The sequence below is a fragment of the Micromys minutus genome (assembly GCF_963924665.1).
Source record: "Micromys minutus genome assembly, chromosome: 17".
Classification (NCBI taxonomy): Eukaryota; Metazoa; Chordata; class Mammalia; order Rodentia; family Muridae; genus Micromys; species Micromys minutus.
Genome location: NC_137952.1, coordinates 28,952,508 through 28,967,294, shown reverse-complemented (window position 1 = coordinate 28,967,294; position 14,787 = coordinate 28,952,508). Strand labels below are relative to the sequence as shown.

Sequence of the window (14,787 nt, the reverse complement as noted above, 5' to 3'; positions counted from 1 at the left end):
GCTGCCCTCAGACAAGTGAAGGGTGGTGTTAAAACCTCTGTTTCCTGAGCTTCTCGGAAAGGATCATCCCTTCCAGTGCTCTCCCACTCGCCTGATACATGGCCACCTTTCTGCCCCAGACTGTTCTTGTCCAGGCTGGAAGTATGATTAAGGAGTCCTCAAGCAACTGCTCCTCAGACACGTGGCACTGGGTCCCATTCACAAGGCAGTTGTATCTTGGAATACCCAACACATCTGCCCCCCCCCCCACGTTGCCTCCCGTCCCGGTACTTCCTGTATGACAGTGTGAGGTTTTGCTGTCTCCTAGCCAGCAACACTTTTCAGAAGACTGATTGGGATTGGGCCACAGTTCGCGTGAGGGGCATGTCTGGTATTCCTTGAAAGGGTTGCACCCTCGACAGAGCGGTTGTCACATGTCTAGGAACCAGGTCACCCCGTAACACTCTCAGCCCCTGAGTTATTCCTGCCTCCCCCACTTTGCGTTCTCCCATGACCCTCTCACCCGGAAACCCTCCTACTGCCCCAACTTCAGAATCGCAGGTGTAAACCCAACGTCACATTCAACAGAAAAGAAACTCATAGGCCAGGTGTGATGGCTCACACCTGCGATCTCTCAGGACTCAGAGTCAGGGGAGTCACCTTCATGTCAGGGCCAGCCTGGTCTACACAGTGAGTTCCAGGACAACCAGGGCTACATAGTGAGACCTCATCCTAAAAAGGCAAAAAAAAAAAAAAAGGAAAACTATCCCCTCCCCCCCACGCTACAGGCGTATGTTCATGGTCTTCTGAGTGTAAGATTGGCGGTTGGTTGGCCGAAAGCAACACAAAGACACTTGCACTAGCCCTAACCTGTACTGGGAAGTTGTAAAATGTCACTGTGACCCAGCCTTGACTTCTCAGTGAGAGCGAGTCACATCCCCCTACCCGGATGTCCGACTGTCAATCAGGTACCTGGTGGTTACTGCCTTTTTACCACTTCCTGGAATATGGAGGAAGCCACCATAGAGGCGACAGGATGCCTACAGATGGCAGAGGTGCATGACCAGACCGAAAACACCGGTGGGGGATCCATGATTGGGCACACAGGGCTGGCTGATGGGGAGGCCTGCTGGCTCTCAGGGACATCCAAATAAGTCCCGGGTAGTCCCCCCCACTTTGTAAATGTGACCAAGGCTGAGAGCAGTTTGTGGAGGTGAGGTCTGGGCTGTGTCATGTACAGTAACCATGTCACTTCTTCTGATTTGTGTCTATCCCACGGGTGACGTACCCCAGTATCCTGTTTGCCTCTTTTACTGCAGCCATTCACTGGGCTGGTGGCTTCAAGGATTTTTCTACAATAACCCCTAAGCCCCTTTCCTGGTCAGTACCCTGCATGACTGTTCCATGTAATCTGTTCTTTCTCTCTCTGGTATGTTGCCCCCCCCCCTTCCCTGAGATCGTTTGACATCTGTCTGCATTAAACCGCATTTCCCATCCCGTGGCACAGCCACCTGAAAGACTCAGCACCTGGATGCGTTGTATTCCATTATTTGCTGTGACCTTCAACTTTGGCCTCATCAGCTACCTGTGGCAGCTTCTATTGGACAGTCCCATCAGATGACCTGTGCTATGAATCAAATCTGGAAACGGTGCCCTCTTCCCGCACTCACTTTCTGTGCAAATGTTGCCCTTTTCTGGTCACTGTTGATGAGCCCGAAATCCTCCTCTCACCCCAATATTACGGTGTGACTGACTGGAAAACTGTGGGCTGAACTGTCTCAAGGACTGTTCTCTAAGGCCACTTCGCTACTGTCTTGTTCTCAGTTCTAATTTTGGCTAAAATTGTGTCTGTGCCTGGAGCCCCTTCCAGTCGGGTGGGCTGTGCATCTACATTACTGCGAGCCAGCAGCCTACAGCCAAGTGACAGCGGGGCCCCTCTCTTTGTGATTCTAGGAATGAGGTGACCAAGCTGAAATTTGAAGGAAAGACTTTCTATTTATATGTAAGTCAGAAAGAGGTGAGTGTCAGCTTCCTTCTCTTCGGGGGAGGGCTGGGGCACTGTGAGTCCCTTGTAGTTGGAGCTGAGAGTAAGGAATCCAGGAGGCCATATGTGGGGGGTGGGAAGGTCTAGATATGCCGATAGCACCCAGAGGACCCACTAGAGAGAGGATAGCCTCCAAGAAAGTCAAATGAAGTTCTCTCTCGCAGAGAATGCCAGGCGGGCACTCTGCGTCTCACCAAGAGCTCTGTTAGGCTTGCCAGCTGTGAGGGCCTCCGGAATTCCAGGACACAGGGTCCCACGTTTCTCCGCCTGCCTCAGCTGTTTCTCTATGGAATATTTTGCAGGAAAAAAAGATTATTCTCACGTATTTTGCTCCAACTCCAGAAGCCTGCAAGCACCTCTGGAAATGTGGAATTGAGAACCAAGCCTTCTACAAGTGAGTGGACACATGACGGGACCACAGAGCTGTCTCCAGAGGATAGACAGGCCAACCTAGAGAAACAGGGAACCAGCAGAGTGATTCTGGTATTGTGGCAGGAAAGTCCAATGGATGTCTTCATTTGAATCACTGCCTCTGTGGGGCCCTGGAAGGCCTAGAAGCCAGGAGTCCCATGAGAGACCCCACACAGCCCAGAGCCTTGGGGAGAACACCAGGTCTCTCTCCTGGTAGGTAGCTCAGAGCCCAGTGCCAGGGAGCTTAGTGTAGGAGAAGCTCAGTAGCTTGGCCTGCTACTGAGAAGCTAGGTTTGAGGCAGAGAAAACTGCTTGCCAGAGAGTTTGGAGTTGGGGGACATACTGCATCCATTTTTCTCTGATGAACACGGATGTGAAATGTGAACGTGCACAAAGAAATGGACCAGAGAGAGGCTGAGGTGACGCCAAGCAAATGTTTCTCCAAACCCCTTAAAAATTGATTTATGTTTTAATGGGCTGCAAATGCAGTTCATTTTCTGGAGTACTTGGGTCTGATACTCTGCATAAACAGGACAAAGTTACAAATGCCTATGGTCCCAGCTCTCAGGAGCTGGAGGCATAACAATCAGTTAAAAGGTCACCCTCAACTACAAAGTGTTGCAGGATAGCCTGGGCTACATGGGACCCTGTTTCCAGAAAAGAAAAAAAAAAAAAAAAAATCCAAGCAGTGTGATATATTCCAGTTAAGCCAGCATTGGTGACAGTCTACTATATTGAAGGAGTTTGGGGGAAAGAGCTGACTCCAGCCAGCAGAACGAATTTGCTAGTTGCCAGGGCTTTGTCTTGGGAAGGCAATTCTCAGTCTTTAATACTCACTGTGCATGTGATTCTAGCAGCCCAGTGAACTGAGCAGTGTGTACTCCACCCTGTGTGGCCTCCCTTCGGAAGGGAACGCTTTGGGGAGAGGCTTTAGCAAACTTGAACCTCCCTACTCTTGAGAAAGCCAAGAAAGCAGTTTTCTTTGGCTACTGTCTTCCCCTCACCTGTGAGGACAAGGCACAGGTTTGGTCAGTTGCATGGACCTAGAGAAGCAAACCTTAGAGACAAACTCCTGTGGGTGGGGCTTATGAGCAGCCCAGGAAAGTAGAGAGAGGAGAGCCCTGGGAATTCAGAAGCATCCCCATTCTTTCTGCCAAAAGAAAGAATGCATCATTAAAAAGAAAGCAGTTGCTGCCAGTCTTTTTCTTCTCGGGCCTGTTTCATTCCTGGGAACAAATACTTGTTTCCAACGCCATGTGTGGCCATTCAGTTGCTGAGTCTTCTTCCTGGTGGGCACCATCCTGCAGACGGCCAAGGGCTTTGTCTTGAACCTGAAAAGAAGTCTCAAGGACCCTCTGCAGGCTGCTCTGTGCCCGCCCCCCCTCCCCGCGCCCTGCAAGGTGATCTGGACCACTTGTCACTCTGAACTTTGCTTTGCCGCAGGCTGGAGAAGTCAAGCCAAGTCCGTACAGTGTCCAGCAGCAATTTATTCTTTAAAGGGAGCCGGTTCCGATACAGGTAAATAGTGACAGTAAGTAGCCATTCCAGATCTTTCCAGACCCTTCTCTAGAGAACACACTGCACCTTATCCCGAGAAAGAGGAACCAGAGCTCTCGGGGCCTGAGGTTCCTCCCAGTTCCAGTTCCTGAACCCTTGACCCTCATTCATCCTCTCTAGCTTTCTAAATCTCTTCTTCCCTCGTAGTGTATGTCTCACCAAGTAATAAAACCAACCATTACCACAACTTCTGAGCCAAATCTGAAGCAAGTTTTATTAAATACTGGCCAGGTCCATATCCAGGATTCCCAGAGTATGGTGCCAAATTCCATTAGACAAGGGCTTCTAAAGGCAAACCTCACAAGACCTCCTATGTACCTTCTGGATACACATGATCAAGCACACTCAGTGCTGTTAAGGCAAGCCTGTTTAACAGAGTGTTTGTTGGCTTATATAAATGGCCCCCAGCCTTCCAGGAAGTTATCTGTCCTTGGGCAAGTGGGGCTTACAGGTTAGAGGCAGTTTTGTTTTATGGGGCTTTTAAGCACAGTAATTAAAACTTGAAGCATAGCTCTGGGTGTGTGGGTCAGAGGCTCCTGAGGCTCGGAGGGGATAGTATGACGTGAGCCGAAGCTGTGTGATGTCATGACTAGGGCGTCTCCATTCCTAACTGCAACACAAGCTAGGAATCAGGTATCACAGTAGCAGGAGCAAACCAAGAACTGTGACAGTTCTCTGTGTGTCCCCGCTCTGAGGGCTTCTGGACTTTTTTCCTGGTGATTCATAGATACTGGGGGATCCTTCCCAATTAAGGATGGGACTGGGCGTGGGTAGTCACATCTTTTATCTCAGAAGAGGCAGAGGCAGAGGCAGGCAGATCTCTGGGAGTTTGAGGCCAGCCTGGTCTAAACAGTGCACAGCCAAGACTACATAATGAGATCCTGTCTCTAAAAGGGGGGTGGAGGGAAGAGGATCCCAGAGACTTCTAGCAGTGAATTAAGTAAGCTAGGCCACCATGATGTGCTAGAACGCTTTGTCCCAGCAAGAAAGCTTTCCACAGAGCCTGAAGCCTTGGGGGACGGACAGACGAGAGACTGTCTCCTGACTCAGCCGGAGCGCCTGAGATCTTGGAGCCTGGTCCTGATCACTGCCTTTCTTGCTGTTTATTTTTATTTTACCACTCGACAGTGGCCGGGTCGCAAAGGAAGTGATGGAGTCAAGTGCCAAGATCAAACGGGAACCACCGGAAATACACAGGTAGGCTGTCGGAGACTCCCAAACCAACTCCAGCACAGATCCCAGAAGCTCAAAAGGTCTAGCAGCAAGACAAGCCCCATGAAGCTTCTGGCCAGATACAAAAGAGGAGGCGGAGGGAAGAGTGAAGGGCCCCTTAGCAGCTGGGACTCAGGACTGGATACCACCTGTAACCGCACAAGGGAAGAGAAGCCACAGCAGACAGTGCCCTAGAGCTGAGCTGAAGTTCTAAAGACGTGGCAAACTGAAGACCCTGTTCTGGAATCACTCCGTTACAGAAAGCCTCAAATAACCTCACGATCCATGTCATGTGTATCCATAAATCATGTATTTCTAGAAGCCTGCCTCCCCCAAGCCCCGTAGACTCACAGAGACTGGCTGAGAAATCTAGGATTTGCCCACCAGCCTGTACTTCTGAAAACAGGAAATTGTTACCTGCCCCTCAACACAGCTACCCCTAAGCAGCCTATGAAACTAGGGCAGGTGCCGGGACCATTTTCAGACATTTCAGGGGCATATCTCATCCTAACAGTCCTGTCTGTCCCCAAAGACACACTGCCGAAAGGCTGGGTGTCCAATGGAAGGAAGTGAGAGAATCTAATACAGAATCTGAGACTCGGGGGCCAAAGATCAAGAGAAATTTGTTAAATTATCTAGACACCCCTATCTGTGCATTGAGTGGTTCTCTATCCATTTCTTCTCAGAGCAGGGATGGTCCCTAGCCGCAGCTGTCCCTCCATAACCCATGGCCCACGACTGAGCAGCGTCCCCAGGACACGAAGAAGAGCTGTGCACATCTCTATCATGGAAGGTGAGTGTAAGCCCCTGGAAATGACCCTTGTGTGTGCACACCGTGACGTGGCTAAGTTCCTCCTCGGGAACTATATTAGTTACTTTCTGCTGCTGTGGTAAAATACTAGGTCGAGACAGTGTATGTAGGAAAGTTTGAGCCAGGCATAGGCCTTTAAACCCAGTATTGGAGGCAGACACAGGCTCATCTCTGAGTTGAAAGCCAGCCTGGTCTATAGAGCGAGTCCCAGGACAGCGAGAAATACATAGAGAAACCCTGTCTTGAAAAAAATAAAGTGTATCATGGCAGAGAGGCTGGGCAGCGAAACAGGAAGCTGAGAATGGGCTGAAGCTCTAAAATCTCAGATTCCACCCCAAGTGGCATACTTCCTCCATCAAGACCACAGATCCTAAACCTCGACACCACCAACTGGGCATCAAGTGTTCAAACACCCAAAATTGTGGGGGACATTCTCAATTAAACCACCAAAGACTTGAAAAGAATCTTACCTGCTTTAGAAATAACAGAAGTCTCTTGGGTAAGAGCCCAGTGGCAGGTAGAAGGACCTACAGAGGGTAGGGACACTAGTGGAGTGTCCAGTCCCCAGCAATTATGTGGTGGTGATCAGCACTCGGGAGGCAGAGGGAAGAGGACTGGGAAAACATGCCTATAATCCCCACATTCAGGAAGCTGAGGCAGGAGGATCCCCGAGTTAAAGGTCAGCATAAAGTACATAGCAGGACCTCACCTCAAACACAGAACTGCTCAGGTAAGGATGAGTACCATTCTGTGAGAGGTTCTCTGGGTCCTATTAAGCTTTAGGGTGTGATGCATGAATCTGACCTGAATATTCACTTGTGGGTGATACAGATCTCCAAGAAGATGCCTGGATAGGCGGCTACCTCCAAGGTCAGTGGTTATTTGTAAAAAGAAGCTCCCTCCCTGCCTGCTCTGTGCCAGGCAAGGAAGCTAATGCTTTTTGTTTTGGTTAGAATGAGGGTGGCAAAGATTCACACTGTAGCACAGGCAGTCCTCCTGCCTCAGCCTCCCATGTCCTGGGATTATGAGGGTGATGTACAGCACTTTAAAGAGAAAGCCCTCCCACCTGGCCTTTGCAACTGTATGGAAGTGATCATCTGCGAACACAGCTGACTGTAGGGAGGAGCCATGAGGGATGTGACCCAGGGCCTTCAAAAGGCACAAACAAAAATCCGTGGAACACGTTTTTGATTATGTGAAATCAGTACATTCAAAGGCACATCACAGAAGCCCTCTGACTTTTCTAGAAAAGTTTCATTTGCTTTCTAAAAACTGGAAAAAAAATAATAACACCGCAGTAGTTTGAATGAAGCATAAAATCCCCACAAAGACTATGGCTTCTTTTGCTCTGGTGTCTGCTATGGAGGCTCAGAGGACACTCAGGAATGTGTCAGTTTCTTTTATTCACTGTCTATGGAGGGACAAAATGTGGAACTCAGCCAAGATGGAGTGGGGGGATAGTCGGACCCATTCCCAGCAGCCACCTCTTCCTCAGTTCCTGTGTGACTTCAGTGCACACGGCCTAGATAAAGCCTGCCTATGACTTCACAGCTGACTTTCTGGGACACTTGTAGTTGGTCCATGGCCTTTCCCTTTCCCTCTGAGAGCCTGGGCCATGCAGGGCCTCAGGGAATAAGCTGCAGGCTGGAAAGCATTGCTTTTTATGGCTGTAAGCACTTCTGACTGAATCCAGTCCCCTGATAAGGATGGCCTCTCCTCTCCAAGCTTCTCCCTCATTGCAGCTCAGCCTGACATGAGGCTCTGAAGAGCCAGCACTCTATCCCAGTAGAAGGCACTGCAGGAGGGGGCTGCCATGGCATGGAACTGGTGAAGATTCTGTCCCTAGCTGGCTATTTCCTTTCTGTACCTCCCGGGCTTGGCTGGTTTCCCTTGAAGAAGGAACTGATTGCTGGTCCACCATGGGAAAGAGTCTAATTAAGATTCATACCAGAGTCCATGTCCAGCTCCGGCTGACAAACCACTGCCTTCGGCCCCTAAGCATCCGCATCCTGAGGATGGGACCCCGACTTCAGGGTAGGGTCCTAACAACTGTCCCCCCTGGCCCACTGGGAGCCACTTCTGGACAGAGGCATCAGCTAGAGCACCTCAAAGGTAAATACACCTGTCTTGCTGTGCCACTCCGCCCCAGCGCCCCTAGACTGATGAAGGGCAGGGTGAATGGTGGTTCCTATAGCAGATGAATTTTATGAAATATGAAACTTGCAGAAAATGGATATATCTGGAAACTACTAACCCAGACTCAATTACTACATGTGTTCTCTCATATAGATTCTACCTTTTAATTGTGATATATAGTTGGTATAGGTCATGAAACCAGAAAAGGAGACCATGAGGGTGGTGCGGGTTTAGGAATGTTGCTCAGTTGGGAGAATGCTTGGCTCCGAGTTTGATAAACTAAGCATGGTTGCATACACCTGTACTCCCAGCATTCAGTGACAGTAGGAGGGTCAGAGCTCGATGCCATCTCTGACTATTCAGTGAGTTAAAGCCAAAGCAGGACTTTCAAAAACAAATGAGCCATTTTGAGAAAACAGAATGGACGTGCTATGAAAGTATGCAGGGTACTGGGGTGGGACAGTGCAGGGAGCAGGGGACAGGGTGAGCAAGGGGCAGCAAGACTGTTTAGAAATGCCATGATGGAACCCAATACTCTAAACAAAAGCCATGTATTTCAAGTAAAATACAAGACAAATTGTTTAAAGTGGGAATGTTATTCCATAATCAATGCTAAAAGTTTATGGTGATATTTTTGGACAATTTAAGTATACATAACATTTTGAATGAGATACATTTCATATGGAACAGAGACAAAAATCTATCCATAAAAAGGTTTTACACTGAAGGAAGAGATGGAGGGAGGGAGAAAAAGGGAGAGATGAGGAGGGCGTGCTGGCTAAATGCTCTTGTTCAGACTAGCCCGATATGGAATGACATAGCAGTCTTCTGTTGAGAGAACAGAAAATTTACATGCTTGCTGAACAACTGTGGCGGTCAGGCATTCTACCAGAAATGCCTGCCTGCCCGTTATCTTGCTTACTCGAGACGCCAACAGCTTAGCCATGGCTTCTGACTCTGTCCTGATGTCAGCCTCTCTCCTCCCTCAGCCAGCTTAGGGATTAATCACACTGAAGTGGCTGCTGGCACCAAAGCTGATCATACTTGGGAGATCTGGCTGTCACAGATGTCCTTGTGAGGGGACAGGCCTTTTAGAGAGTATCATGTGCCCTCTAGAAGAAAGGAAGTAGGGCAGAGGCCACAATCATGCCACAGCCAGGGCTTAAAGGGTTCTTCTGTTCCATCACACGTGTCAGGTGTCAGAGGCTGCATCAGGAAATACAGAGAAACCAAAGCACCAAGAGTTCTGGGGCAGCAGCAATTAATCACAGGCTGCAGACTTCATGTGCCCTGCATCCCATCGACCCCACTGAGTCACAGGCTTGGATTCTGTCCACGGTTCTGCCTTGAACAGCCAGCCAGGTGACTTTTCTGTAACTACTCACCCTCACCACTTTATGGAGTTGCTGAAAGACATGAATAAAAACTTTAAACACTTTTAAATATCCACTGGGTGGGCTTCTTTTGTCCTGTTCTTGATGTCTAAACAAGGAGTCTGCAGCTACTGCTGCTGTAACTTGGGAGCACACAGAGGCACCTAAGGAACTGAATGGACACCATTGGATAAGAAAGCATTCTGTGACCTACAAAGCTAATTTCTGTGCTTTTTGCTTTTCCAGGCCTTGAGTCCCTACGAGACAGTGCCCATTCCACACCAGTGCGGTCCTCTTCCCACGGGGACACCTTCCTGCCTCACGTGAGAAGCAGCCGGGCAGACAGCAATGAGCGTGTGGCCGTGATTGCGGACGAGGCCTACAGCCCCGCAGACAGTGTACTGCCCACCCCTGTAGCCGAGCACAGCCTGGAGCTCATGCTGCTCTCCCGGCAGATCAACGGAGCCACGTGCAGCATTGAGGAGGAGAAGGAGTCAGAGGCCAGCACCCCAACCGCGACAGAGGTGGAGGCCCTGGGAGGAGAGCTGAGGGCCCTGTGTCAGGGTCACGGCGGGTCAGAGCAAGAACAGGTGAATAAGTTTGTTTTAAGTGTCTTCCGTTTGCTCCTTGTGACCATGGGACTCCTCTTTGTTTTGCTCCTCCTCCTGATCATCCTTACCGAGTCTGACCTTGACGTTGCTTTTTTCCGAGATATCCGCCAGACCCCTGAGTTTGAACAATTCCACTATCAATACTTTTGTCCCCTCAGGCGATGGTTTGCCTGCAAAATCCGCTCAGTGGTGAGCCTGCTCATTGACACCTGAGAAGGCATGACTCCTCCCAATAACTAGCCAGGTGGACCAAGAACCCGGCTACCCATTCCCAGCAATGGGACCCATCGCGGAACCATCGGCACACACACCAAGTCCTCTCATGACTCAAAGTCCACTACAGCCTAGGAGGGTTGTTTCCCAGAAGAAGAAAGGGATATAGGCTAATGCCCTGTAAACTGAGAAAATTCAATTTCTTCAGAGGCTCTTCCAAGAAAAGCTCAGCACCTCAATGTTTCTCATCCTTCAATATGCAGGATAACTTTTTGGGTTTGAACTTTAATTTTTCATAGATGTGTATTATTTTGAAAGTATCCAAATAAAAGTCATCTATTTTATTATACCGATATCACAATAGTGTCACCCAGTAGATGGGACACGAGCTGAAGACTCAGACTGTTGTCCTCTGTACCCTGCAATTTTCTCACTGGTGCCAGTGGGCTCTGGGAGACCCAGCAGGGCAGGCCAGGGCTGTGGACAGGCACGATTGGCTTCCGTGCCAGACAGAAGGTAACAAAGCAAACTGTGTAGAATGATTAAATAGAAAGTTGCTTCTTACGACAGTCTGAGTTGGATTTTCTTTTCCTTCTGTTTTTTTCAAATCTGAGCAGAGTGGGCATCTGAAGGGACCACCGCTATGGCGGAAGGGGTGGGGTAAGTCTGTCCCCTTAGACTAGAGCTTAGTGGACATCTGAGTTTGATTTAATGGTCTGGTTTTTTCCCGAAGAACCTCAAGACATCTAGTGCTTTTGGGGAGTTAAAGTGGTGCCAGAGAGCTGTCAGGAACATCCGACAGCGGTACCCGAGACCTGTGCTGAGTCACCCAAGAGCCTTCGGAGCCTCGGGGGAACAGTGCTTGTCTTAAACAGTGCACCTTCTTCCTCCCCCCCAAAAAAAATCTATTTCAAGTTCTATTTTAACAGCAAAATGTTATTTTCCTATCTATTCATATTTTGTTTTCACTTTATGAATTAAAAGATGCAAGAGAGAAACAGATCCGAGGAAGGCATCGAGGAAGACCAGGAAACACTGAGCAGAATCTCTAAACAATGCATACAAGTGACAGAATTTGACCGTGGCAGAGACCAACCCTTACTGTAGGAATGCTATAAGGTCAACCTCTGCTCCTCAAACAAGGTCAAGGAGTACACGTGGTGTGACACAGACAGACAGACACACACAGATGAGCAGCAGTCCCCAGGCCTCTACACTTCTTACCACCGATAACACACAAGAGCTTGTTTTCATCTCAGGGAGACTGCTAAGGCATCTGAGGCTGAAGGACTCATATAAAGGACAGTCCAGGGTCATACTCCTGCGACCAGAAAGCAAGGGAGCAGAACAGCCCCAAATGTAGAACAAATTGGGCTGTACTGTATTTGAGCTCCTCTTATTTTGTTGCCCAGGGTAGAACCATGTCCACATTCAGAATATGGCAGCCATTAAAAACAACAACGGGTTTGAAGATGCTGGGAGGGCATTTACATAATTTTAAAGAAAGATGACACCCTTATCTAGACCAGAGGTCAACAAACGTCTTTTAATAAAATTTTGATTTTGTGGACCATGCTTTACCACCCTAGCATGCCTCTGATAACGCATGCATAAAAGAACATGGCTTGTTCCAAGAAAACTTTGTAAAAGCATACGTAGGGCTGAGGATGTGTAGCTCAGAGGACAAAGTACTTTTCTAGCTTGCATAAGGTCCCAGATTTGACACGAATAATACATAAAACACAAAAAAGTTGTGGTGGCATATACCTGTGGTCCCAGCATTCAGCAGGGAGGCAGGAAGATCAGAAATTCAAGGTAATCCTCAGTCACATAGTAAGTTAAGGCCAGCCTGGAATACATGAGAAGTCTCAGACCTCCGGCTTCCCACTCCCAAAAAATAAACCTAAAACTGCAATATGCTGAAAGACCGGTCCCCAGCCATAAGAAGCGAACCCGGGCCTACATACACGGGGCCAGTTTTGATTGCGGTTTTGTGTAAGATACCTAGAACCGTTTCCCGATGGGGACTTCGCGGGGTGCTCCAACAACCAACCAGCAGTGATGTGTCATCTGATACCAAGATCAAGTACTGCCAGTGAACAGCAGAGATGCTAAGAATGGGTCCAGGCCTATCCCATCACTTCCGTACCAGCAACAATTTGTGTAAGATCTAAACCATTTACCACAGAACAAGACAAACTGAGGGGATCCTAGTAAAGACCAGACATCACTTAAAAGCAATGAGCCACTGCCAATTGTCAACTGTATTGCAAAGGTTTACTTAGCACAAGAATGATGGCAAAGGCTATCGGAAACAGGGCTGGTGTGAACTGGGATTTCTATTCTTATGCAACAGAGCAGATTGCCTTCTAGTGTGGTGCTCCTACCTCAGTTTGTAGAACACAGCATCTATGCAGTGAGTGTAGCCTTGCCTCCGGCCTTTCACGGCCAGGAGAGGGAGGCAGCCTGCCATTGCCTGGTGTGTTTCTTGTGTCTAGAGTCCTAACAGCTGTGGTCCGTGCGATTTCCAACATCTGACCCAGAACCTTCAGGTCACTGTCGACCCCCCACCTCCCCCACACCCTGCAAAGCTTAGCCCAGAAAATAAGAACAGAAAAGGCTTCCTTCGATTTGGTTTTCAATAGTTCAGTAACAAACCCCTTTTACCGGTGACTAGTGTTTTTCAGCATCTTCCCATCATTAAAAAAGTTATCAGTTTTCAGTCTGGGTTTTGCTGTGTTCTATGTCTCTTCTTTCCTCTCAGAATTAGTTGATCTCTGTAGAAAAGCAGATCTGCATAGCATCATTGATCAGTGGGCTGCACTTTTACGCAGTAGAGGATAAACTACCTACAAATGTGAATTTCTGAGTTTCATTTAAAAGTATACAGCTGTTAACCTTTCCTGTGCCAAATCTCTTAGGTTACGTTTTCCTTCAAAGCAATGTACTTTTTTCTACATATGTAGTATGTAGTTAGCATAAAATCATTGGTGCCATGAAGATTATTTTTAAATTCAATAAATATTTAAATACCGTAAAAGAATTGGTCTTTTTTTTCCCCCAAAACAACAAAAAACCTTGTGACTGGTCTCACTTTACCGAGTTACCAAAACACAAAGAGAAGGATGACTCAGTACTTGGAGAGGACCCAGGTTCAGATCCCAGCACCCACATGGTGGCTTGAAACTAGCTAGAACTTGAGTTCCCGGGGATCTGACCACCTTCTCTGACTTACTGGGCACCACATACATGCAGCAGACATACATGTAATAAAAATAAAAACTTTACCAGCTATGAAACAGAACTACCATTTCCTTACAAGTATCCATGATTATTAAAGCTAAGCCTCCAACATTTTGCTTTTGTTTGTTTTTAGATGAGGTCTTACTGGCTGGCCTGGAATTCACTAGGTAGACCAAACTGCCCTTGAACTCTGAGATCTGTCCAAGTGATAGGATTAAAGTCCTGTGCCACCACACTAAACCTTTGTGTTAATCTTATGTGTTGTGAGTTCTGCTGGCATGTAGGTCTGTAGACCACGTGTAATGCAATACCTGCAGAGGCCAGAAGGCAGCACTGCATCCCTGAGAACCGGGGTCACACTTGGTTGTGAGCCACCATGTAGGTGCTGGGGATCCAATTTGATCATGTGAAAAAGTAACTAGCTTCTAGATTTTTAATTATAAAGATTACTTAAAGACATTATTCAAGGAAAATTCATATTACTTTATTTTTCTGACGTATAATTGAGTATTCCCTCTTACAATCCAAACATACTGCTTAAACCATTTGTAAGTCCTTCAGAAGTAACTTTTAGTAAATAATAGAAAATGTTGAATAAACTGTGATACCAGACCACTGATTCAGCAGAATATATATAAACATATCATATATACATGTGAAGCTAAGTTTTATTTTAAAGTACTCTAAAAAAATAAAAATATCATAATTTTACTTTGTGTGTTTTAATTTGGGGGAAAGGGAAGGTGAGCCACATTGGCCTTGAACTTACTATTATTAGCTGAGGTTGGCCTTGAACTCCTGCTTCTAACTCTCAAGTGCTAGGGTAGAATAAGAATTCTAGAATTTTTGTTTTTGTTTTTTTTTTAAAGAACACAGAAATATAAAAACATATTGTTTTTAATCCGAGGTGTGAAATATGAGGCTGCGTAAGATTGTCAGTAGCATCTGACTCATTTGTGCTCTAGCAGATAATATCTGCAGATAATTTCTGTGACTGTGTCACTTGGAATTCTGGGAACTTTTCAGAGGATATATTGAGGGCCTCCAAAGGGACGGTTAGTGGTTATTGGCTGTTCAGGGAGATTAGCTGGTTACTCTTTGTTAGTAGTTGTGATCAAAAAGGAAACAAAAGGAAAGGAATTAGACTGGCTAGAAGTGGTGCCCTTCCACCTAAGGACTGTAGCAGGTCGTTACTAC

At 47.4% G+C, this 14,787-nt stretch overlaps 1 protein-coding gene across 5 annotated transcripts in view; it reads left to right on the top strand.

Moving 5' to 3' along the window:
- Window positions 1–11,030, top strand: part of FRMD5 (FERM domain containing 5) — a gene marked incomplete at both ends in the record, with an annotated part of 253,846 nt that extends 242,816 nt beyond the window's left edge. Inside the window, 7 exons of one of the 5 annotated variants that reach the window (XM_080931318.1) lie at window positions 1,933–1,996; window positions 2,326–2,417; window positions 3,878–3,952; window positions 5,120–5,188; window positions 5,890–5,996; window positions 9,770–10,113; window positions 10,965–11,030. In XM_080931318.1, the coding sequence (XP_080787444.1) occupies window positions 1,933–1,996; window positions 2,326–2,417; window positions 3,878–3,952; window positions 5,120–5,188; window positions 5,890–5,996; window positions 9,770–10,113; window positions 10,965–11,030 (817 nt within the window). Of the gene's footprint in view, window positions 1–1,272; window positions 1,360–1,932; window positions 1,997–2,325; window positions 2,418–3,877; window positions 3,953–5,119; window positions 5,189–5,889; window positions 5,997–9,769; window positions 10,348–10,964 lie in introns of those variants that run through there. The other 4 variants (XM_080931316.1, XM_080931319.1, XM_080931320.1 and 1 more) reach the window with 4 other exon arrangements.
- Between the last annotated feature and the right edge of the window lie 3,757 nt (window positions 11,031–14,787).